At 40.2% G+C, this 24,959-nt stretch overlaps 1 protein-coding gene across 1 annotated transcript in view; it reads left to right on the top strand.

The window, feature by feature from the left end:
- The window catches only part of LOC144062079 (prostaglandin F2 receptor negative regulator-like), a 63,312-nt gene extending 41,352 nt beyond the window's left edge, over positions 1-21,960 (top strand). The window contains exons 12-15 of the mRNA XM_077583015.1: positions 16,217-16,403; positions 17,477-17,595; positions 17,681-17,731; positions 20,102-21,960. Coding sequence (XP_077439141.1) covers positions 16,217-16,403; positions 17,477-17,595; positions 17,681-17,731; positions 20,102-20,214 — 470 coding nt within the window. The 3' untranslated portion in view covers positions 20,215-21,960. The remainder of the gene's footprint in view (positions 1-16,216; positions 16,404-17,476; positions 17,596-17,680; positions 17,732-20,101) is intronic.
- Positions 21,961-24,959: the final 2,999 nt, after the last annotated feature.

The following is a 24,959-nucleotide window of genomic DNA, read 5'->3' on the forward strand; positions in this document are numbered from 1 at the left end:
ATTTGAGAGCGTTATGATCAATCACTTGAAATTGAACGCCTCCTTGCCCCTTGTGCTTCCAAATGAGTTTGTGTTGAGAGCCCATAGAGCAGTCGATGATGGCGTCAACAAGTTCAAACACTCCCCCAACACCATGCATGTATTCCGTTCATTGATTTTAGCTCAGCCTTTAATACTCGAAACCGAGGGTCACCCGCCTTTTTGAAACAGAGCTACTTGTGGGCTAATGAGTCATGTGAAGGAAGGGCTTGATGCGTGCTACTTTGAAATCACACGTTTTTGCCTCTTAATATATAATTGTATAGTTTTATGAATAATTAATTATATGTGACGATACTGACCAGGTTAATGATTTAAAATACATTTATTTACAGATACTGTAAATAAAATGACAATATCTCATCACTGCTAAGCTATTTTTAGAACAGGCCAGCTGGCTATTCATGTGGTCCTTTCGGATCTAATCTGTGCCAGAGGGCCCGTCAAACTAATCAACTCGGTGCCGGATCTTTAGTTTCTTCCCGAGCAGGGTACGGTGTGTTGTAGGAGCTTCCTGTCTCGCGCCATTTAACTAAACACAGAGCCCCCAGGGTTGTCCTCTCACCCTGGTTGAAGAATCTTGTGCCTCAAACAACACAAATAATCTCCTAATCCGTTTCAACCAAGCTATTGTAGAACTCCTTCTCATGTCCTTCCTAACCATCTGGTATAACAGCGCTGACTGCCAAGCACAAAAAAAAAAAAAAAAAGACTTCAACGAATCAACTAAAAATCATCGGACTCACTCTACCGCTAACAAACAATACATTGGAGCAAAAATCTCTCCAATCGCACCCACCTCGCTCAACAGATCCTTCTTTCACTGCCACTGACGTTTAAAGACGTCAAGTAAAAACCTACGCTTCACTGCCAATGACGTCAAAAGACGTCATCCAATGATTTTTTTTTTTTTTTGGGAAACGGATAGAGGAAACCCTTCCGCATGTCTGGTGAAAGTTTTAAGTCTGTCTGTTGTGCCTAATGACTATTTTTGGCCCCTAGAGGGCAGCGATGACTCTCTTTTGAAAAGATCGGGTGGGCGTCAGTAGAGGCGGAGCTAGAGCGTCGAGCAGGAGATGAGAATGGAAGACAAAGGAAAAATGGCGGCCGGTCGCGAGGAGCTCACGCCCGAGACGTTTTTTTCAAAGACCAAAAGCATCGCTGAAAGAGCACATTGTTGACGACGATGATCATCATCGATGATGAAGATGAGGGTGGTGACTCCGTGGTTGAGAAGCATTGACGCGGCAGTAGAAGACGTTAGATGGAGCTAGATGGAGGAGGGAACGGGCAATGGCGAGCGTTTGCAAGCAGCTCTACACTTACAAGACGAAAGGCATCGACCAACGCTAAAAGAGTACATTGATGACGATGATGATGAAGGTGAATCCGAGCTTGACGGCAAAATTGGAACCGCTGACGCGGCGGCTATGACGGTGTCGTAACGCGGAGCGCAACCGAGCACGCACAGGCGGACGTTCGATCGGACGACGGAGAGTGCCCCGAGTCCAATGCATATTCATCGGAGGAAGTGTGTACAGTCTGCTACTTGCTTTTTATTCCCCGGAAAAAAAGGCCGTCAAGAAAGTGTAACGTTTGCACGCAAAACGGACCAATGTGAAAGTGAAAGTAAACTGTTGTGCGAGTCCTGGCGTCTCCTTGTATGCAGGAGAGCGTTACAAAAGGAAAAACTGTATTTGAAACATCCACATAATTGTAAGTAGTACCACAGTTGCACACATTTGTAAATAGTTTGCGAAATTGTTTTGTCAAATTGTTACACTGTTGAATGGAAATAAACGCATTTTGCAATCAAAAAACACTTTTTCATTGTTGGTGAAAGCGTTTTACAGAAGTAAAGCACTATTTAGGTGTTTGTGGCATCATTCATGGACAAAAAGAAGTGTACAATTCACTAGAGTGCATGAAATAACATCGTTTCACAAAAAGCTCTTTTTCTCCGTTTTTTGTTTCAAAACAGAGAATTTCGGTGAAAGTAACCATTTTCTATTGTTGATTACTGAAGAACGGAATAAGGTAGAAACAAACTTTTTTTTTCTGATGAAAGCTGAGAGTCGTAGTATGTGTGTTTCCATAGTCCAAACACAACATTTTCTGTGGACCTTGAAAGATCACTCAAAATGCTTAAATCGGCTGGCAGTGGGGACAACCCGTTTCTGAAAACGTCTGGCAGTGAAAGAGTTTTAAGTGGAGCATGCCAACATAGTCCAGCTTGTGGTCAATTTCGGAAATCCGAATTAATCAGTGGAATTATTGCGCAATTTGTATTTTCTTGACAAATACAGCTCTCGCGGGTCGTCATGAGTTGGGTATGTATGCTGATACCTTTTGTAACTCAGTTGAGCAACTGTGCAGATGCATTCCTGAGAGGCCACTGAAAGCGGCTCTCGTGTTGGAGCTCGTTTTGATGATGGCCTTATTAACGCACCTTTTGATTCTCCCTCACTGCTTCATCGGGGATCATTTTTATTGCAACAAGCTGCGACAATCTCTCTGAAATAGTCAGTATGATATATTTATGTTTCTCCAAATGTGTTACATTTGATGGTGGGAAAATGATCTTCTAGGCACTTAAATTCATGGTTAAAACGAATTGTGTCGCGTTAGGTAAAACAGCCCCTCATTAACACGATTCACTATTCAGCTAATTGTGGGTTTAAACAGGGACGAGGGACAGGTTGAATGCATCATTTTCTGCTCGTCAAACTGAAAAACAAAACATTCCGAGGTCACGTTGGTGACAACTCTAAGTAGCAGAATATTCTGTGTTGTTGTTGTTGTTGTTGTTTTTTAGCAGTTTTGTTTTCAGAACATAAGGGGCAGCTTTTGGTACTACTATGGAATGTGGAAGAGAAATTGATGAATTGATTTTATTAATTGTTGGACGCATACTGTATTGATGTGTTCCTCGGTCTGCTCAAGAAGGAAGAGGACCAAACAACAACACAGGTTCTCCTCTAAGAACCGTGCGCCAAAAAAATTGGGTGGGAGATGGCATAGTAAACTGCTACCTTTCGTGGATGGTTTTGGAAAATGAAAACAAATAATACAATACATGAGTTTCTTTCAATATAAATTCTATAAAACTACAAATGGTAGGCTTCACAAAGGCCATCATATAGCAGGAAATCTTTACAGTGTTCCCTCGTTTATTGCTGGGATTACATTTTTTTTTTTAAAAATATACCCGCAATAGGTGAAATCTGTGAAGTAGTCAGCTTTATTTTTTTTTTACATTTATTACAATAAAAGCAAGGTACTATTTATTATAATGTTTTAAGGCTGTTAAAAAAAAAATCACTACACACTACACTTTTCTCAGACAGGCATTAACTTTTCCCTCAACCTTCATAATTTTAAAAATAGGTACAGTACTGCAAAAAAAAAAAACATGAAACAGCGATAAATGTGAACCGTGTTAGAATGAGGACATTTTGAGATACAGCAGTTTGAGTTAATCGATGAAAAGTATATTGGAGGAGAAAGGTATTGCAATACGTCCAAACTCTAACCACCTCGGCGGCTTAGTGATAGAATGTCCGCCCTGAGACTGGAAGGTCGTGGGTTCAGTCCCTGGCCGGGTCGTACCAAAGACTATAAAAATGGGATCCATTGCCTTCCTGCTTGACACTCAGCATTAAGGGTTGGAATTTGGGGGGGTCAGATCGCCAAATGATTCCCGAGCGCGGACCCCGGTGCTGCTCGCAGCTCCCTCAGGGGATGGCTCAAATGCGGAGAACGAATTTCGTCCCACTTAGGTGGGTGTGACAATCAAATGCTACTTTAACGCAACAGTTATAGTATTTGGCAGAAAAAGGAGGATGGCACTTTTTGGCTCGTTGTGAAATGGAGTTACTACTCATATTACTCTAGAATTCAAAATGAATAAGACTTTAAAAAAAAAAAAAGTAAACTCGTATAATGACATCATGATACACTCTAGTCAGGTTTCCATCCAAATGTTTCGAAATTTTAAGGCGAATTTTGTGAAAATGCGCAAAAACGGACATGCGACTTAGGCTCGTTTCCATCCACTTTTCTTTTGCAAATATGCGCCGCGGAATGAGGTTGTGGTGAGGAAACTTTGGGATAATGGGGAGTTCCAGGTGGGAATGTTGGTTTTGACGGACTGAATGGACGTCGTTTGTCTTGTTGGCTTCCCCTCCCGGCATGTAAGTGAAGTGTGTCGTTACATTGAGAGCTGATGTTAATAAAGCCATCTAAAATTACAATCATGTTTTTTTCTTTAATTAATTATAAAAAGAATCCTGTTTCTTCGTCTCCCCAAACATATCTTACTTTATCATCCGCCATTTATTGTGACGTGCGTGTGACGTAGTATCGGTCAAAACGTGTGACGTATATCCAGTCTCGTAGTCGCTTATTCGCAAAACCTGTTTCCATCGCCAAAATGGGCGGTTTCCTTTTTTCGATACGCTTCAAAAACCACCCTCTCCAAGCGTAAAAAATTTTGGGCCTTTTTTTTTAATTTCTGGCGTTTCCATTCGGTTTCTTTTTCGCAATTCTGTGAAAATTCGAATAAAAATAGGTGGATGGAAACCCACCCACTGTTTTGCCAAAAACCAAAGGAGAAGCAAAAAAAAAATTCACATTTACATACAAAAATGATTGGAACATGACTTGTTCACTCTTGCTGGAAAAAGCTAATTTTCAGTGACCTTTTTTTTTTTTTTTCCAGGAGAGCTCAGTATTGTTCATTCGATTTTACATCATCATTGCTCTCCTTTTTTTAAAAAAAACAAAAAAACAAATAAATTAAAAAAATTTAATAATTTTTTATTTTTATTTTTTTAATATATATACATATACACACATATATATATATATATATATATATATATATTTTTTTTGTGTGTGTATGTGCGTGTGTGTGTGCATGCGTGCGTGCGAGCGTGTGTATTCATCAGTTCACCTAAAGCCCATTAAAAAAAAATCCCATACTAATAATATAATATAATAATAAATTGCCAAATGCAGAAACATCAATGCAAGTTATCACGATGTAGTGGCTCTCGCTAACAGACAGAATTAAGTAACCAGAATTAGGTTAAAAAATTCTATATACGTAGACCATGTTTCTATAAATTTTGATATTTGGTATTTGGTTAATTTTCAGTGACCTAAAACACAGTTTATATTAAAATAAAATTTAAAAAAATAGAAGAAACAGCACATTGAAAAATCAAATATTTACTTTTTTTTTTTTTTGGGAGGAAAAAAATCAAATATTTACAATACCACTGTGGTTAATGTAGACATGGCCTTGACCCTACAACACCAAAAACATATCAAATCTTTTTAACTCTATGTTGTGTCCTCTCAGCCTGCCGCTACTTGCCAACTTGCTCTCCCATTGGATTGACTGGCATGTTCTTGCAGTCATGGCAATGTGTACGTTTCAGACACGCGGCATGCCGTGACATCACCAAGAAAGATTTAGCAGTACCGTACCTTTGTAAAGCTCTGTGCATTCTGCGGCTTTTCTAGAACACATCGAGATTAACTCTTTGACTGCCAAAAACGTTAAATAACGTTTAGTAAAATCCTATGGAGGAGTGCCAAAGACGTTAAAAGACGTTTTTTTCCAAAACAGAGGTGAAACTAACCATTTTCTATTGTTGATTACTGAAAAACGGAATAAGGTAGAAACAAACTTTTTTTTCTGATGAAAGATGAGAGTCCAATCTTTCATTTGGTAGTATGTGTGTTTCCATAGTCCAAACACACAATTTTCTGTGGACCTTGAAAGATCAGTCAAAAATGCTTAAATCGGCTGGCACCCACGGCATCCCTTTTCTGAAAACGTCTGGCAGTCAAAGAGTTAAAGTAGAACACAAGTTCGAGCGGTTACCATTTTAAGAGGCCTCCTCACCGTTTTTGCTGGAGACCAAAGTAGAACCACATTGAAGGCATTGGAATGTTGGGTTGCCAGCCTTGTTTAGCATTAGCAGGTGGACAAAATCATGTATAAAATCATTTATTCCACCTCCTTTATAAGAAAGATCGAAAAGGTGCAACTGCCGCTCCTCCGCCACCCTATAATGGCCGCCACAGAAAGGAAGCGAATAACATTCACGTTTATCATACTTGCACTTTGTGACATTCTCCGAGCAGGTGATTAGCACCTGCCAAATTGTTGCTTTCGAACGCCTCTGATGAATGCGTCTTACCATGTTTTTGGCTCCCGAGTCTGTCGGCCCTCCTTTTCGTTCCTTCTTTGCTTTGACTCCTTCTCCTTCCTCTCCACTCTCACCAAATTACCCAGCTGTCTTTGCAGGGGCGACAGGCAGCCGTTAATTAGCCAATCTCACGCTCCGTTAGCCGGCCGGGGAGACAGAACGAGCGAGCGAAAGAATAGGTGGTGATGTGGAGAGGGAGCGAATGAGGCAGAAGTGGAGGCCGCTAAACAGACTGTTAAAGTGAGCAACAGTGGTGGAGGGTGAATAGCGCAGCCAGTAAATGGGGGACGAGGAGGCTTGAGAATGAGTGGAAAGTTTACCGAGTTGGGAGAAAAAGCTTGTAGAGAGGAGGGGAAATGAGGGACAAAATTGTCCTCCCGCAGTCGTATGGCAGCGTTGATGAAAAGCATTTGCAGTCATGTCTGCTAATGTTTGTTGTTGCACAAAAAGGTGCAAGGGATGAACCAGCATCCAAACGTCACAACACGATGAATATCATATGAACCTCATGATACGATAATCATCACAGTATTGTGAGGAGGTTAACGAGATGGAAAGTGCTTATGAGACTGCATAAAAACCCGCGATATTGTAATAAAAAAATGTTTTTATTGGAAATAAGGCACGGTATTGTCTTCTTTTTTTAAACTTAAGTTAATAACAGCAGTGATGAAGAAAATAGGCTTAGCCAAGTCATTTCATGTGCTCTTACTGACTCAGTGGCGCAAAGTACACTCTAAAAAGAGAATTGTTGACCAACTTAATAAAATTGCTTCTAGTGGTACCACACAATTGAATTTAATTAATTCAAAGTGATATATTAAGTTAATCCAAAGTAAATGCGTATATTGAGTTTCATTAATTATGAGATCATTAAACTTAATATATTCACATTGGATTAACTTAATTCAATCGTGTGTTACCACTTGAAGCAATTTTATTAAATTGGTTCAACAATTCTCTTTTTAGAGTGTCGTATGGTCTATTTATTTCACAATGCAGTATTCAGCTGAGGCAGGCAAAAAGTTAAGAAAAAAAAAATAAAAAAGAGATTAACAGAGATGTTGACATTTTCTTTCTGGTATTGATTCATGGGGGTGATTACTAATGTGGTGGCCAAAACATTCCTAATTAAAATTAAACTGCACTATTAAACTAACCATTAGAGGGTGCTAGAACGACACAAATGCAATACAACCTTGCCTCTTTAACACATGCTGCTTTTAACTCATTCACTCGCAGCCATTTTGATTGAAGCAACCCCCTTCGCTCCCGGCTGTTTTACTGGATTTTGACTGATTTTGCGAGGCCCACAGAATATTGTGTTCTTTTGCTATAAAAACATGGAACCTACCAAAAGAAAGATTAGATTCTCTTCTGTCATCAGGAAAAAAAGTATATTTGTAACTGTTTCCTTTTTGCAGCAGTTAGAATTATAATATAGCTAAGTTTCATCATTATTCACAAATTTTGTTTAAAACAGTGGAGGGAAAAGCTTTATTTCCAATTATTGATCCCTTATACTCTGCTGCCACCTGCTGGCAGTTTTTGTAATAACTACCATTGCTTTAAGCATCCTCTTCAGTTCAGAGGCTGCATCAAAGACGTCTGTATGCTCTAGCATTAAAAAAAAAAAAAAGTATTTATACGTTTTTGGGAGTAAATGAGTTAATATCGTGACGCGCCGACGACAATATTGAGTAATTTAAATTTTTGCGATATTACAGTGATCACATCCCTAAAAGATGCGTCACAAATATGAAAAATATAAATAAAAAAAAATGGAGGGGGGGGGGGTGAGTCACAATAATACATTTGCAATGGAATCATGTAAAAAATAAATAAATAAATGAAACGCCATTGAAATAATATTGTTTTGTCCCACTTTTAGGGGACCTCCAAGAATCGCAAAAGTGGTGATTACATAAGTATTTAAAAAAAAAAACAGTGGACAGATGGATTCATTGACGCTGCTTGAAATTGCTTAACATTAAATCATCACTGTTCATCTCAACATGTTATCCAGTAAAAGCTTCAAAATGGCTCACTGACTTTGATGTATGTATGTTTGTATGTGCTACGTTTTTGTTTTTTTTTGTTGTTTTTTACCAAGATGAGATAAACAGCTTTTCCCAAACACTGAGGTGGGAACAGGATTTTTTGATTCAAGTTTTATGCACCTAAAGTGACGTCCTTAACTCATTTTTAATCCCCGAAATTATTTGTTATATTCAGCAACTTCCAGATGACTTGAATCAAAACGTGTGTGCTTTTCGACTCAAGGCGTCGATCATCTTATGCTACTGATAAATTCAAAGCAAACAATAGGAAGAAGAGGGCTAAGAAAGTAAGATGCTGAGAGATGAAGTGAGAGCGGGTGCACGGCGACGGTAAAATTAATTAAATATGTTCAGCAGATTCCAAACAGCAAAAGAATGCAATGATTTTCACTCCATTAGTCCTGCAGTTAAAGACGACTTGGAGGAAACCTCAAAGCGCATCTCAAAATATCAAATTCAGCTCTTAGTTAAGAGGCCAAATGGCAAGCGGGCAAGAAGAAGAATTCATCTACTGTAGATCTTTTTCAGCGCTCGGCAGTAATGAGCGATGTATTGCTGCCCGGCAGCTTTGTTTCTGAGAGGCTAAATGGTGTTTTTATCTTTTGTCGGGATTCCGCTCTGCTTTATGGCGCGGAGAACTCGCAGCCATTTTCATTATAAGCGCGTGTGGTAATTGTCGGTCTTTTGCGTGTCAGTGTTTGAATTTCAGGCAGTTTGGAGCCTGGGAGTCTTCTCCAGGGATTAATCGGGAGAAATCCAATCAGGCTGTTTTCATTTCCGCAGACGGCCATTTTAGTTTTATGAGCTTCGACGAGAGCCAGATAGTCAGTTAGAGGTGCGCTGTAGTTCTCACTTTGCCATCGCTACGCTGCTTCTTATCTGCTTAATGAAGCCACCGCCTCACTTTAAAGCGTGTAATGAAGCTTCTGCTGTTGGGGAAGTTCTGCAGGTTGACTGGATCTGCCTCCGTTACTGCATCCCAAATCGCTTATCGTGCTCAAGTTTCACAACATGGACAAACGTATCACGTCACCTGAGCATGAACACGTTCACTGGCAGCCATTTTCACTGAAGCAAACCCCTTCGCTCCCGGCTGAAAACATGGAACCTACCAAAAGAAAGATTAGATTCTCTCCTTTCATCAAGAAAAAAAAAGATTTCTATCTGTTTCCATTTTGCAGCAATTGGCATTAGAATATAGCTAAGTTTCATCTTCATTGTTCACAAATCTGTGGGAAAATCAGCTTGTTTGCAACATGGCCCAGGCTGATCTCTTATACTCTGCACGCCAGCTGCTTGCCGTTTTTGTAATTACTATCATTTCGTCGCCCGTTCTCTGCAGTTTAGAGGCAGTATCAAATCCTTCTGTATGCATTAGCGTGAGAAAAAAAAAACGTTACAAAAATCCGTATAAATACGTCTTTGAGACACTTACGTATTTATACGTTTTTGGGAGCAAATGAGGTAATCAGTGTTTCCCACATATTAGAAATCTACTTGGACTTTTGGTTATTTTACACTTCATATTGTGCTTTCCAGTGAGTAAAAATGTTGGTAACACACTACTCAGTGACACCATATTTTTTGCACTTATTTTGTATTAAAATTAAAAAAAAATATATATATATATATAAATAAAATAAGGCTGTCATATCGGATCATAAGCGAAAAAACTGGATCGGGACAGCGAAAAATACACATATTGAACCTTAAAACACCATGTTTGAGATGTGAATACAAAATTCCAAAGGACACAAAGTGCTTTGCGAGCATAAAGTGCGCAGAGCTAGCCTAGCTAGACAGTTTGCCTTGTTTTTTTTTTTCCAATTTACTTAGCATGTCATATGTCATATGATACATAAAATAATTCCGTTTTTCAAATATGGCTAGTTATGTCAGCTCACCTGGAATCTTGCAGATTAGTGCTCGCACACACACACACACACACACACACACACACAGCTACTGGTGGCTAGCTAGCTGGCTAGCTAATTGTAGGTAACATAGCCTAAAGCTCGCTTCGGGGCTGTATAGTGGAGAGTGTGAGGTTCCTTATGAGGCTATAGGTAACACTATAGGTTAGCCACGTTGCTTATGGGTTTATTATTGCATGTAATACGCTACATAAAACAATCACTTTTTCAAATATGGCTAGTTATATTTTCGGTTCTTTTCTGCTCACAAAATAGTCTCGTGTCTTAAGAAGCTGCGCCGGTGAAACAACGTGATTGGACTGGTTCAGTGGTTCTGCTGCGACAACGCAGGTGACACACGACGTGCTTGTTTGGTCGGGGCCCAAAGGCTCCTCCGTCCTGTTTCTACATCTCTTCGAGCCTCACGATCCACAAGTGAGTGACGGCGAACTAACGTTACATGGGGTATATCCGGTCGTGACGCGTTTTTTGTTTTTTCAATATTTTTGTGACATTTTCTTGAAAACGTCTCGGGCGGCGGCCAGTTTACTTGGGCGGCCCGTGTGGGAATCACTGTTGGTTACAGTTACAGTTAGTTATTGAGTTATTGGAGTCAGTCTGTGAAGTCTGCTCCTATTTATCCACGGTGCATTTGTGAGGTCAGAGGTCGCTGATGTAGGGAGGTAGGCATGTGCGTCTCTCCACAAAAGACGATTCGATACGCGGGGTGTGAAATGATGAAGTGAAACAATTCGATTCGTTTCGACTTGATGGGATCACGATTGGATGTGGTATGGCTTAGGTTGAGAGGTTATGATGCGATGACTTTTTTGTCGTCATTTTACATCCTTTCGAATGAGGATATATCTCTCCAAGGAAAAACATTTCAGTACGTATCTCAATCTATTTCAAAGCACCAAAACAAGGTCGCTGGTCTGCTTTCCGTTCAAAATGTCCATCCTAGCAAATGATTGTGCAGCACGTCAGTGGGCGCAGCAACGTCCGCAATGAGCGCATTCATGTAGCAGGACAGGCACTGTAGGTCCATATGGGGCCACAGCTGTGAGCCAGCCTGCGGGATGAGCCTCATATAGGAGGTGGTAGAAGAGAAGCTCAAGGTGTCCCCCCTCGCAAAATGACTCCCCGTTGTTGATTTAGGGTTGTGTGATAAACAAAATAATCTCTACACTCACTAAGTATTCTAAATCCCCCGGCGCCGTCCGCCCCTTCTCGCGCATTCTCAGTCATCACCACTGTCAAGAACAAAGAAAGTAGTGGATGGGGGATAGAAGACTAACTGTAAGAAAGACGAGCTTACTAAAAATAGATTCCATTCCTCGAACACGGTTGCCCTCACCAAAAACAAGCAACCTGACTTCGTAGCACGACGCAAAAATGGCTTTGATTATGAACTGGAAATGTAAATGGTCATCCATCTGTTGTTGTCAGACTGGGAAGAAGAGCCCGTGCGATTATACAAAGGATTGGGTTTTGATAGTCAGTACACCTTAACAAATATGCAAATACGGTGATACTTGGACAAAAGAGTGCCTGACATGAATTTTTTTTCAGGCGATCATTCAGACGATTTTTTTTGTTTTGTTTTGACTTTTGAGATATGATCACTGTATGGTGGAAGTCCTCAGAACACTTTACAACAAGCAGCAATTTGGCAAAACAAAATTATTCCTGTTTATCGCCACTCCCAATTGAAGTTTTCTGTCAAACTAAACAAAACCGACAATTACATTTAGCTAGTTAGCTTAATTCTGACAAACAAACTAAACCATCCCAGATAGGCTAACAGATAGCATCAATGCTAGAGCAGTATATTGTATTAAGCAACAGATTTTTAAACACAAACACTACATCAACACGTGTAAACATCAACATCTGCGAAAAATGAGTCATGTTACTGTCGTTTACTCACTGATCTGTATATATTACTGGATAGCCGATAGCTCATACGCGCAAGCCGTTGAAGCCACAGGGCGGCCATCTTACCCCTCCCATCTCACAAGCAGACTACTGTATAAACTATATGTATACGTACAGAGTAGACATATACAGTTTGTAGGCTCTTAGTGTGGGGGGTGGTGTGGTGTTCACTATTTTTTTATCAATTGGACGGTATGTGCTGCTTTGAACACCCCCTTTTTCTTTTTTATCGCTCAGACCCCAATATTAGATTTGGCAGAGGCATCTTTTGTTGAATTACAGTTATAATTCTTTAATAAATAAATACAAGTTTCCTCCTGTAAACATCATTAAACGTATCATTTATACATGTATTTAAGGCAAGTTGTAAAATGTCTAAAGTCCTCTTGTTTATGCTTAACAAATTTAAAACATGATAAATCATGCTGTATCTACTAAGTACTGTCTCAAATGTTCTCCAGTTTCGATACTGTAAGCGTATGGGATCGTATGCCGAGAAACGTTTCTTGGGAGGAGCAATATGGCGGCCACGCGGCTTCAAAAGTCTTGGCCTAACGGCTATCCATTTATATACAGATCAGTGAGTTTATTGTATCACCAGCAGTAGTTGTGAAACTCTTCTTTGTTTGTGTCTTCACTACTGTTATACTGCCCCCCGGTGGGTGTCAATAAATAATCGCATAGTATTATTTTGTGTGAAATGCGTTCTTTAGCTTATTTTTGTAATGCCACTACAAATGTTTCCGTTGCCGGATGCCTGACCACTTTCCAGCAAATTGGGAAAATTTTGCTTTGTGGAAGGTCATTATTGGCCAAAGACAAAACACTTTCATTCTGTTGCTTTGTTGTTTTAGTGTCTTTTAATATGTAAATAAATCGGTCATTGGTGGGTGTCTGATTAAGATCAAGGCCTTTAAATTTTTGGGTGTCAGTCGATTTATTGTTGTTGTTTTTTTCGTGCATGTAAAGCTACAACTGATTTTGAAATGAGAAGTTGACCTCCATCCTTCACACCCATTCTAGTGATGTGTTATTGTTTTGTCATTTACACTTATACATAAGTTCGGGTTTTGTGAGCGCCATCTGTCAAGCGGATCAATAAATATGGCATCTATACAAGTCGACGGCACAATTGACTTAATAGGTTTGGAGACATTTTGTTGAATAAATCAAAGGCCAGTGTATAACAACGGGTACGGCAACTTTTCCTTTTTTTTTTTTTTTTTTTTTTTTTTTTTTAAGCGCAGCACTTGAATTTGAAAGCCGTTCAGGAAGCGAGCAAGCCTTGGAGAAGTTGAGATGTGATTCATTACTCCGCTCCGGGTGACTTCACTCTTTCCTCTTCATTATGTTCGCTCCATTCTCTTCTCTCATCCACCTCGTTTCTTCATCTATCATTTTCTCGCCTAACACCCACCGTTTTTTTTTTTTTCATCATTTTTTTTTTTCCCCCCGCGCGTTGTCATTTGCAAACGCTGTGTTGTTTCAGTCATCGGCGTTATCTATTTGTCTCCTAAATGACAGGCTGACGGGGGATGTCATCTGCTTCTTAGTGTCCGTTTCTGTGTTTGCATGCTTGTGCGTTTGTGTTGATGCATGTTTATGCATGTATATCAAAGCGTGTGCATGTGCAAGTGTGTGTAGGAGGCACTACTGTGCTAATAGTTCTTCTCCCTGACACACTAATGACTGGTTTGTGCTCTCTCTCTCTCTCTCGCTCTCTCTCGCTTGCCCTCCCTCCTGGAAATAATTAGTTCCCCCCTCCTCCAACGATTACATCTATTATCATAATTCTCTCTCATCCCCGTTTGCTTCCATTTGTCATTAACGGCATCCTTTTCTTATGCTGCCTATCCATCAGTTTTATCACCCTCGCTGGGAATGGAGCAGCCGCCACCCCCCCCCCCCCCCCTACGTACATGTTCATGATGAAACTGCTCTGGAGGTTCTGCTTCAGACTGTATTTGCGCGTGTGCGTGGCAGTCGTCAGAGCCGCTTCCAAAATACCGCCATTAGCCGCATTTGGAAAACGTGACAGACACTTCTCCGTAAATGTTATGCTTCAAACGCATAAATGGCGCCGATCGTGCCAGACTGGCAGCATGTCTTCGCTCCAAAGGGGATTTTGAGGAATCTCAAAAGTGCATCCTGCAATCTGTAGTTTGCATTCCTAATCCATCAAATAGCCACCAACGTCATTCTGTGTTGTCATGTTGGCTTTTATTTCAGAAGCCTTGTTGTGTTTGCAAAGAGTTTAAGCTTAATAAGACTAGTCAAGGTGTTCGGAACAACATTTATCAACCATGCAAAGAAAAGCTTCGAGATTCTTTTGTTTCTCTGAAATTTTGAATTATTTTAAAAAGGGAATTGGCCCAAAAAAAAAAATCTCAATATTTTCAAAAAAATGACGACTATTTGCAACTTTGTTATTTTAACTCATTCACTGCCATTGACGGCTAGAGACGTCAAAAATTCATTTAAACTCCCCTAGAAAAAAAAGAAAAAAAATTCATTTAAACTATTTCTAGTAGTTTAAGATTTTTTCCACTTTTGTTATCAAGAGATATAAAATTTGTGATTAATCGTGAGTTAACTATTGAAGTCATGCGATTAATTAAAGTAAAAAATTTTAACCGCCTAACGCGATAAAAAAAAAAATCATTTAAGGGCGTCAGGCGATTAATTTTTTTAATCGTAATTAATCGTATGACTTCACTAGTTAACTTGCGATTAATTACATTTTTTATATCTGTTCTAAATGTGCAATAAAAAATTATAGGTTTTCATACTCTTGTTAACAAAAGTGAAAAAAATAGAAATAGTTTAAATGAATTTTTGACGTCTATAGCCGTCAATGGCAGTGAATGAGTTAACAAGAAAATGCACATAATTTGCTTTTGCTGGGCCACATAAAATGATGTGGCGGGCCGGATGTGGCCCTCGAGCCTCGAGTTTGAAACCTGTGCCTTAAATGTGTGACTTTTTCCCTTCTCCAAAATCAAAAATCACAAACACTGTACTGTACAACGAGCCACCAGCACAGATTGCATTCACATGGCAAATGTATCTATAAATACATTTTACTCACACATTCCAAAAACGAGCCTCTTACATTATTCATTTAAAATGATTTGACATTTAGAATGTACAAAAAAAAAAAGAAACTGTGTTGAAAAACTCCCCTACTCTAGGGTTTACATGCAGTCAATGTTCGGGTTAAGGTCAGAATTCTGTTCCAGCCTCCCCAAAAAGAACAATGATGTGTTTTTTCAGGAAAATAGTACTCTATAAAGTACTTTATACAACCTTTTGTATGAACAGAATTTATATTATTATTATTATTGTCAATTCATTGCGACTCCTGGTGTGTGCAACTTGGCCACTGCTGCAGTCTGTGACGTTTCTCATTCATTACATGTTAGCATTAAGCTAATGCACTTAAAGGCAAAGTTATGTGTTTGTTTTAAATACAAATCATGTAATACTCAATGTGTTTTATGTTTCGTTGAACAGTAATCTTCAATTGGGAATTTAAAGGGGAAGTCAAACTCACCCCCAAAATTATTGTTCTTGTTCTATGCAACCCCGCTAGTTTAAATACGGTATTCTGGTTAATATTGCGTTAGTGGAATATGAGTTAAGCAGCAAAATCCAGCAGTTTTAATCAATATCAGAAGGCGGCCATTTTGCCACTTGCTGTCGACTGAAGATCAATGTTGCTCAGGTCTCAGGTAATGGCAAATGTATCTATAAATACATTTTATTCACACATTCCAAAAACGAGCCACTTACATTATTTCTTTAAAATTATTTAACCAGGAAAAGTTTATTGATATTAAAAAAATCTTCTTTACGAAAAATGTCCGTAGGTTTCAGCCTGAGTGTGAAGGCTTGTTTGAATGTGCCCTGCACCTGCTGTGTAATCGTTTTCACCTCTCTTCCTTCGTCAACAACGAATTTTACACAACCGATGAGGAGAAAAAAAAGAGATGAATGGAAGCGCTTGATTTTTGAAAAAACTCGTCTGTGCCTGCGTTCCTTTCAGACCACCTCGCCTACGAGGTGCGCTGGTTTTTCACCCGGCTTCGTGGTGGACCGACAACAACGCAAGTAGCCAGCGTTGACCGCTTTGGCGTCGTGAGGAAAGAGTTTCGCAACGCTTCCAGTGACGTTTCCATGGAACGCGAGGACACGCACTCGTACACGTTGAACGTCCACGGCGCTCATGACAGGTGAGTGTGCGCTCTCTGACGTCATATTTACTGTAAGCTGCTTTTTTTTTACAACTCTGTTATGAGTGTTACTGTACTTGAGTGGGATTTTCAGGATCAATTCCATATTATGGGGATACTTGACTCAGTGAGCCATTTTAACACTAAGAAGTTTTTTTTTTCTATAATTAATGTGATAACTTTATTATTTTTCACGTACACTCTAAAAAGAGAATTGTTGAAACAATAATTGTTGACCAACTTAAAATTGCTTCAAGTGGTATATATTAAGTTTAACAAACTCATAATTAATTAAATTTAATATATTTACTTGGGATTAACTCAATTCAATCGTGTGTTACCACTTGAAGCAATTTTATTAAGTTGGTCAACAATTATCTGTTTAATCTTAAATTGGTTCAACAACTCTCTTTTTAGAGTGTACAATGAATACCTTTAAAAACACATTTTTCCACTTGCTGTCCACTGAAGATGACGTCATCACCTGTGCTGGGGAAATAGGTAGCAACCAATCAGGGCTTACCTGTTTCCTGGCTTTGGTCAGCAAACTGAGCCATGATTGTTTCCTCTACACATTTGGCAAAATGTGTTTTTAAAGATATGAATTGTTCATGAAAAATAATATATTTTTTCTTCTTAATTATAGACAAAGTATTACCTACTTACTGTTGAAAATGGCTCAATGAGTCAAGTATTCCTAAAATATGAGTGTTAGATGCATTAGATAAATCAATGATGTAGAGAATAATTTGGGGCCTAGCACTGACCCCTGGGGGACACCGCAATCAATGTCCAATATCCTCAATGCCAATGATGTTGATGTGTTTGATCGGAATCCATACTGACTTTCGCTGAGTAATTTGTGTCTGCCCAAGAAGTCATCCAACCGTTTATTGAACAGCTTTTCTAATATTATGGGAAATTGTGAGAGTAAAGCGACAGTTCGGTAGTTTGCGAGGAGGTGCTCGCTACCAAAACGTCTTTCTACAAGTCGGCTTCCACTTAATTCCCGAGTGCGAGTCCTTTTTCTACCTCTGCGAGTTGTGATCCTAATAATCTGTTTTGCCTCCTAGTGACAGCGGGGAGTACCACTGTGTGGCTACCCCCTGGTACCTGTCCGCCTCCACAGGAGCTTGGACCCAAGCCGGGGAGTTGACATCTTCCCGAATCTTCCTGACGGTCCGATTCGCCGGTGAGGAGCGTGTGCGCCCGATGTGACGTTTGTGCTTTTCCGACACAAATTCACCACATCTTCTGCTTTCTTGTTTCGTTTGCAGTGTGGGAGTCCTTAAAGTTGCCCCTCTTGTACGGCGTTTCGGCATCAATAGGTAAAATCACGTGCACGCTCGCGCACGCTCGCGCACGCTCGCGCACTGCGCATCTCTAAGGCAAGGATGTGACATGAGCCAGGCTGACTAAAGTGTAGCCGACGCCAATCAATAAAATCTGCTTTAGTTGGCACCGAGGCCGCTTTTGCTGGGTGCATTCCAGAACGCTGAAATATTGATGGCAATTTTGGTTTCTAAGTTTCTGTAGTCTCAGAGGAGGAAGGATGGCAGTTGAAGCGGCGGCAGAACAGCGGCGGTCTTCAGAAGATTCCTCCCAACCAATTGTAGTGCTCGTGTGTTCGGAACTTGTCAGATGGGAGCGTCGTAATCAAAAATTGAATGTGACAAACTGGAAAAACAACAACAACAGTTTAACCATTGCGAGATATGCCATAGCCAAAATTGTTGGGATATTCGGTACCTCTTTAACTCTTTGACTGCCAAAAACGTTAAATAACGTTAAGTAAAATCCTATGGAGGAGTGCCAAAGACGTCAAAAGACGTTTTTTTTCAAAACCGAGGTGAAACTAACCATTTTCTATTGTTGATTACTGAAAAACGGAATAAGGTAGAAACAAACTTTTTTTTCTGATGAAAGATGAGAGTCCAATCTTTCATTTGGTAGTATGTGTGTTTCCATAGTCCAAACACATAATTTTCTGTGGACCTTGAAAGATCAGTCAAAAATGCTTAAATCGGCTGGCACCCACGGCATCCCTTTTCTGAAAACGTCTGGCAGTCAAAGAGTTAATCAATGGATAAACCCTTTTTTTCCCTTTTTTTTCATATGTAATATTTTTATTCCTTAGAAGTAAAAGGCCAACGCCATAGAACAAAAGCTTGTAAAAAAAAAAAAAATTGTTCCAGAAGAGTGAAGCCTGTTCCCCATTTTCTCTTCCTGTAACGTGGTTTTAATGTCCAGAGGTCCTTGCCACCTTATTGTGTGCCTTTTATTGCACATGGACGACGTCGCCTTTTTTTTTTTTATTTCCGAGCACAATCTCCACTGCAGCATGATATGAAATTGCTCTGCAGTCTGTCATATTGTTATATCGTATAGCAACACTGATAAAGGAGCAGTTTTGTTATTATGTATTTTTTTTTTTCGTTTTTTTATGTGCCTACCCGCTTGGAGACGTGCACATCCCAAAAACAAACAATAAAAAAAAAAATCCTCCTAGTCCCAACCTTAGTTTATATTACTTAAATCTGGAGTCCCCGTGTGAATTAAGTTTTTTTTTTTTCCTTTCTTTCTTTTTCAAGAGCTAAATATTTATTTTGTGGGAATGTTTATTTTTTGGAGGCTTTTTCAGAAGAACATTACAATCATAAAGTTGTTCGAATTTGGCCTTTTTCCCCTCCTTAAACTTTATTTGGGAAAAATAAGATTTCATTCTCGTAACGGTTAAAACTTTTTATCTCAACAAAATAGGTGTTAACATTTCTTTTCTTGGTGAAAAAAATATACATTTATTCACATTGCATTCTGACTTTTTTTTTTCTTTAAAAATGATCAATTTGTTGTAACATTACAACTTCTTTTCTTCATAAATAGCTTTAATATTCCTATGGTATTTGCCAGGACTCGAGTTGTCTCAATCCGATCGTGTGATTTTCAGCTGATCGATTGAAAAATATTCGATTTTTGAATTTTCTTCATTTATAAAATAATTTTAAAGTATTTTATTTTTTTTTACTTGATTTGAACCATTGCTGACTTACGGCCATACATAAAGTTATTATATTGAGATTTTTTTATTTATTTTTTGCCAATTTGTAATGCATTGCCAAGATATCGGATTGAGACTCAGTATTGACACACAGATGTGTGCAAAAAAAAAAAAAAAAGTAGTGATTGTGATAACCAGTGGCCTAGTGGTAGGCCGGGTCATAACAAAGACTAAAAATGGGACCCATTTGCCTCCCTGCTTGACACTCAGCATTAACTCTTTGACTGCCAAAAACGTTAAATAACGTTTAGTAAAATCCTATGGAGGAGTGCCAAAGACGTTAAAATACGTTTGTTTCAAAACAGAGGTGAAACTAACCATTTTCTATTGTTGATTACTGAAGAACGGAATAAGGTAGAAACAAACTTTGTTTTTCTGATGAAAGATGAGAGTCCAATCTTTCATTTGGTAGTATGTGTGTTTCCATAGTCCAAACACATAATTTTCTATGGACCTTGAAAGATCAGTCAAAATGCTTAAAATCGGCTGGCACTGGGGACAACCCGTTTCTGAAAACGTCTGGCAGTCAATTAATGGTCGGAATTGGGTCAAATGTGGAGAAGGAATTTCACCCCACTTCGATGCGCGCTTAACCTGTAGTGTTTAATTGCTGCCATTTGAACCCTTATCCTGTGCGCAGGTGTGGGCCTGTTCTCGCTGGTCCTGGGCCTGGTTTGCGCCCAGTGCTGCTGCCGCAACGCCGCGCACACTCCCCGCTCGCGCAACAAATTGATGGACCTGGAGATGGACTGACAAATACTTCCCCCTGCGCCTTCCCACTGCAGCGCTCCCAAGAAAACGCAAACGCACAACAGACACGCGCCCGCCAACGACTTGTGGGACACTCACTCCTTTCCCCGCAGAGGACGTTGGGAGTGACATGGGCGCCGCGTTTCTTTGGGAAGTGCTTTCAGCGCTACTCGGAACCATTTCAGATCTGCAGTGGAGGAACAGGGATCCCCCCACCCCCTGAATTTTTTTTTTTTTTTTTTTACTTCTACAGGCACAGGCGATTTCACTGCCATGTGGGAATAAAGGACCACGTATCTAGCAAACACTAACAAGTGACGAGCTCAAGCTGCCCCGTGCAAAACTCCAGCCACATTTTGATTGTGTTAGTCGAGCTTTGCGGGTTACAAGTGGAACCTTTTTGTCAAGTCCGACGGCCGACCAACGGTGACCGTTCAGTCAGCCTGAGCCGCCTCGTTTCTGTGGCGACTCTCGAGAGGCCGCAGAAGGTCGGCGTACAACCCCCACCACCCCCCACACCCCCTTCCCCCTATCCCACCCCCACCCGCGCAAGAGGCATTGCACTAGCAACCCCAGAGTGTTCCTACCTTAACAAATGGACGATAACTACCTTTTATTCTCGGCTCTAGTTTTTGGGAAATTAAGAGATTTTAAAGTGGGAGAGATTTTTATGCTTCGCAAGGAGACATGCCGTGTGTGCGAGCGTGTGAGTGATGTCACTTCCTGAGAAATGTTTTGTGTGTGTGTGTGTGTGTGTTGCGTGCACAGTGCCATTGTGCATGTTGTGTTTTATAGCACTGAGTAGTGAGCAGCGGGAGCCGTTATCAGGGTTACATCAAACACTCCCAAAAAGTTGCTGTCACTCCACCACTCTAGTCATGTGTTCGCCCCCCCGTCCCCGCCAAAAATAAGATCATATATTGCTTTTGATTTAAGATCATTTCACTTTCCAACAATGAATGCATCCTCCATCTTTGCTCTGTAAAGCAAGGCCAATCCGCCATATTTACTGACCTTGTTGAGTGTTTGTTTGATTGAATAACAATTGAACTGTTTTGTGGTGCCTTGAAATACGACTGCGAGCAAAACACTCAAATCATCTTTGCCCATTGAAATGAATGGAAATGCCATTAATCCGTTCCAGCCTCCCCAAAAAGAACAATGATGTGTTTTTTCAGGAAAATAGTACTCTATAAAGTACTTTATACAACCTTTTGTATGAACAGAATTTATATTATTATTATTATTGTCAATTCATTGCGACTCCTGGTGTGTGCAACTTGGCCACTGCTGCAGTCTGTGACGTTTCTCATTCATTACATGTTAGCATTAAGCTAATGCACTTAAAGGCAAAGTTATGTGTTTGTTTTAAATACAAATCATGTAATACTCAATGTGTTTTATGTTTCGTTGAACAGTAATCTTCAATTGGGAGTTTAAAGGGGAAGTCAAACTCCCCCAAAATTATTTTTCTTGTCCTATGCAACCCCGCTAGTTTAAATACGGTATTCTGGTTAATATTGCGTTAGTGGAATATGAGTTAAGCAGCAAAATCCAGCAGTTTTAATCGATATCGGAAGGCGGCCATTTTGCCACTTGCTGTCGACTGAAGATGACATCAATGTTGCTCAGGTCTCAGGTAACAACCAATCACAGCTCAGCTTCAGAAAACAGATGAGCTGTGATTGGTCATTGCGTGAGCAACTATGATGTCATCTTCGGTCGACAGCAAGCGGCAAAATGGCCGCCTTCTGATAGTGATTAAAACTGCTAGATTTTGCTGCTGAACTCGTATTCCACAAATTTAATGTTAATCAGAATGGCATGTTTAGACGAGTGAGGTTGCATATAAGATATTGTCAAGAAATGTTTATGGTTGACTTCGGCTTTAAACAACTTCGAGCGCTCTTTTGCGACTAATTGTTCTGAATCTGCTCAACTGCCACCAGACATCGCTCACATAATCGAATTTTTGCCCTCAAAATAAAGCAAAAAAAAATGAATACAAATCGTCCAAAACCATAGCTCGTATCTCATAAAACACAAGTGAGCTCACTCGTATCTCAAGGCGCCACTGCCGTTTGGTCACGTTGGATTGCACAAATGCAACGAGGTCCTTTCTGATCCGCGTGTGCAGCTTTTTCTAGAGCTTTCAAGTTGTGCTTCAAGCAAGCAAAACTAGTATGCGACCTTGGGAAGGGCAATATTATGTGGTCGTTAATTATGTTTGGCCCCGAGTCCGACTCCTCGGGGCCTGATTGACGGCGCCTGTGAAAGTGCAACGACACTATTCAAATGAGGCACTATATGCAAGCATCCTTATTTCATGTACACGCATATTGAAATACGTTTGTGCCAAATTGTCAACTAACAAATGCCACTGACAGACATTCCCTCTTATCATGTCCTGTCGTTTGATTGCAACGAGATGTGTTTTCTAATAAATAGATTTGTAAAAGTCTGATTTCAATTTGGTGGTGTAACTCCCCCTTGACTCCGACACGCAGTAATAATAAAAGTGGCTGTCTCTTGACGTGTGTGTTTTGTGTCGCGCAGACAAGACGGATCGGAGTGTAAATAAGGCAGCGGGTGTTGGTTTTTGTGGGCGGGGGCCGAGGATTGGCATTCGCCCCCTCGCTCCGCCGAAAATGAGTTTCCCCGAAGGATCTGGCGTGGTCGTGAGCAGCGTTCCCACGCGTTGAAAATGTGGGCCGCTTTTGCTTTTCGGCGGCACGTGCGGTTCAAGCCATCAATCATTTTGGAAAAACTTCAAAAAGTCGCCTCCACTCTTTTATAATTCAACACTGGGCTGCATCTTACCGTCTCCCGTCTTCTCATTAGTCTTACGGGATTCTCATTCTGTTCGTATTCTCTCATCCTCCATTTGTCTGTGGCGTCGCTTTCCCCGCTAACCCTTCCGCACATCCTTCATTGGCTCCGCTCTCGCTCTTGATTGAAAATGCAGATGAGCCTCGGCCGTTCTCCCGGGTTTTGATTTTAGCACCACTTCAACGCCGGTCTCTCCATCCGTCCCCGCTCGCTCTCATTTGCATCTCACGTGGAGAGAGAAGTGGGATCTGGTGGCGTCTGCTCGGCGTGCGCGTGGTTGCTAGCGTGCTCTCCCAGGGTCCACTTGACCCACTTTCCTGATCTTGCTCTGTGTGTTCACTCCTGTCATGGATCATTTAGTAATGTGGTCTCCATGCAACTTCCTCGGCCCTGCGCCGTTCCGGCGACATTTTGTGGTGAGCCCGGCACGTATGGAGAACGGCAGCGAGTGCGTTCGCTCACCAGGAGACGTTCTTTCTTCTTTTCATTGTGAACAACACTGAATGTTGACACAAGCTCCATCTGCTCCATCAACGGTTATCATCCACTTTAAGCCAGAACTCTCCTTGCTAGAAACAAAATGCAGATCATCTACTCAGGCAGATTTTACTTGGATTTTATGTTCTGACAAATGTGACTAGTTTGTTTCAGTTTAAACCTTTTTTTAAATGGCTGAGGTTGTGCCACCAAATATACACCAGACAATTTAGACTTTTTTTGTTTACTAAATGAATCCAGTAGAATCTGTGGGCGAGAGTGATAAATTGGTGTTTGGTCATTTAGCAAAGCATAATGGCTAGCCTGCTAGCATAGCTAACGTCAATGCTACAGCACGCTATCTATCAAGCAAAATATAAAATTATTTAACCACGCCATCAACCATTAATTGCAAATTATGGTCATCTTGGAAGCAATTTACCTTACATAACATCATGTTTTCGATACTTCACATTCCAAGTTTACACCACAAGTCAAAATGGTGGTCTAATGCTGCATTCGAGGATGGTAGGAAATTGGACTTATCCGAGTTGTTTTTTCCCAGTTCTGACCTGAAAGCTTTTGAGGTGAACTAAACAAACAAAATGGCGGATAGCTATAAATTGCTTTTTATTTTGGTCCTCAAAACTCATTTTGACCTCCAGCAAACTTGCCTTCTCGCAATTTTGCTTCATTTATCGTTTTTAGCTTATTTCATAAGCTTTTCATACAGTTCAGTGGTGTAATTTCATGCAGGCAGATAGCGACATACTGTCACGTACGTTGTGTTACGTAAAGTTATGTTGAACATTTATGAATGAAGAAAGCTAAATTGTGTTTTACCGTTCACGGTATGTGTTTCCAAAGGGGTCGCCAATCCATTGTAGAGTGACGTCACATCGAATTCGGGGTACTTACCCGACTACGCCCACCCCGTTTGCCGTTTTATTGGGAACAGGTTCACTTTTGTGATTGTAACAATAGTACAGACCATATGGGTCTTAAATTTGAACTGGAATTTCTTGTTAAAAATCAGAGTGGTTACTAAAACAGCGCCCACCACCGCCACTACAACAATTGGTATTTACTATTCTTAATACGGGTTCAAACTTTTTTGTCCAGGGATCCCTTGTAGTGGAAAATATTTTTACAAGGACCCCTTTAAAAATGCCCACGCTAATAACTACCATGTGCTCGTCTAAATTCTTTTTTCCTTTTTTTCCCCCATGTCAACATAAATATTCATCACCGGTTTAATAGAAAGGAGCTATTGTAAACCGAATTCAATTGAGTTCAATTCAATATTTATCCGGACCGTCATTACTAGCCAACGTCAACTACTTCCACTAACAAAATGGCTACAAACAGAGAGAAGCTAGATTACGAAAGCAGTCAGTTTAGCTAACTATTACATTAAAAGCATTAAACTGTGGTATTTTTTA

The sequence above is a fragment of the Vanacampus margaritifer genome, chromosome 1 (assembly GCF_051991255.1).
Source record: "Vanacampus margaritifer isolate UIUO_Vmar chromosome 1, RoL_Vmar_1.0, whole genome shotgun sequence".
In the NCBI taxonomy this organism is placed as follows: Eukaryota; Metazoa; Chordata; class Actinopteri; order Syngnathiformes; family Syngnathidae; genus Vanacampus; species Vanacampus margaritifer.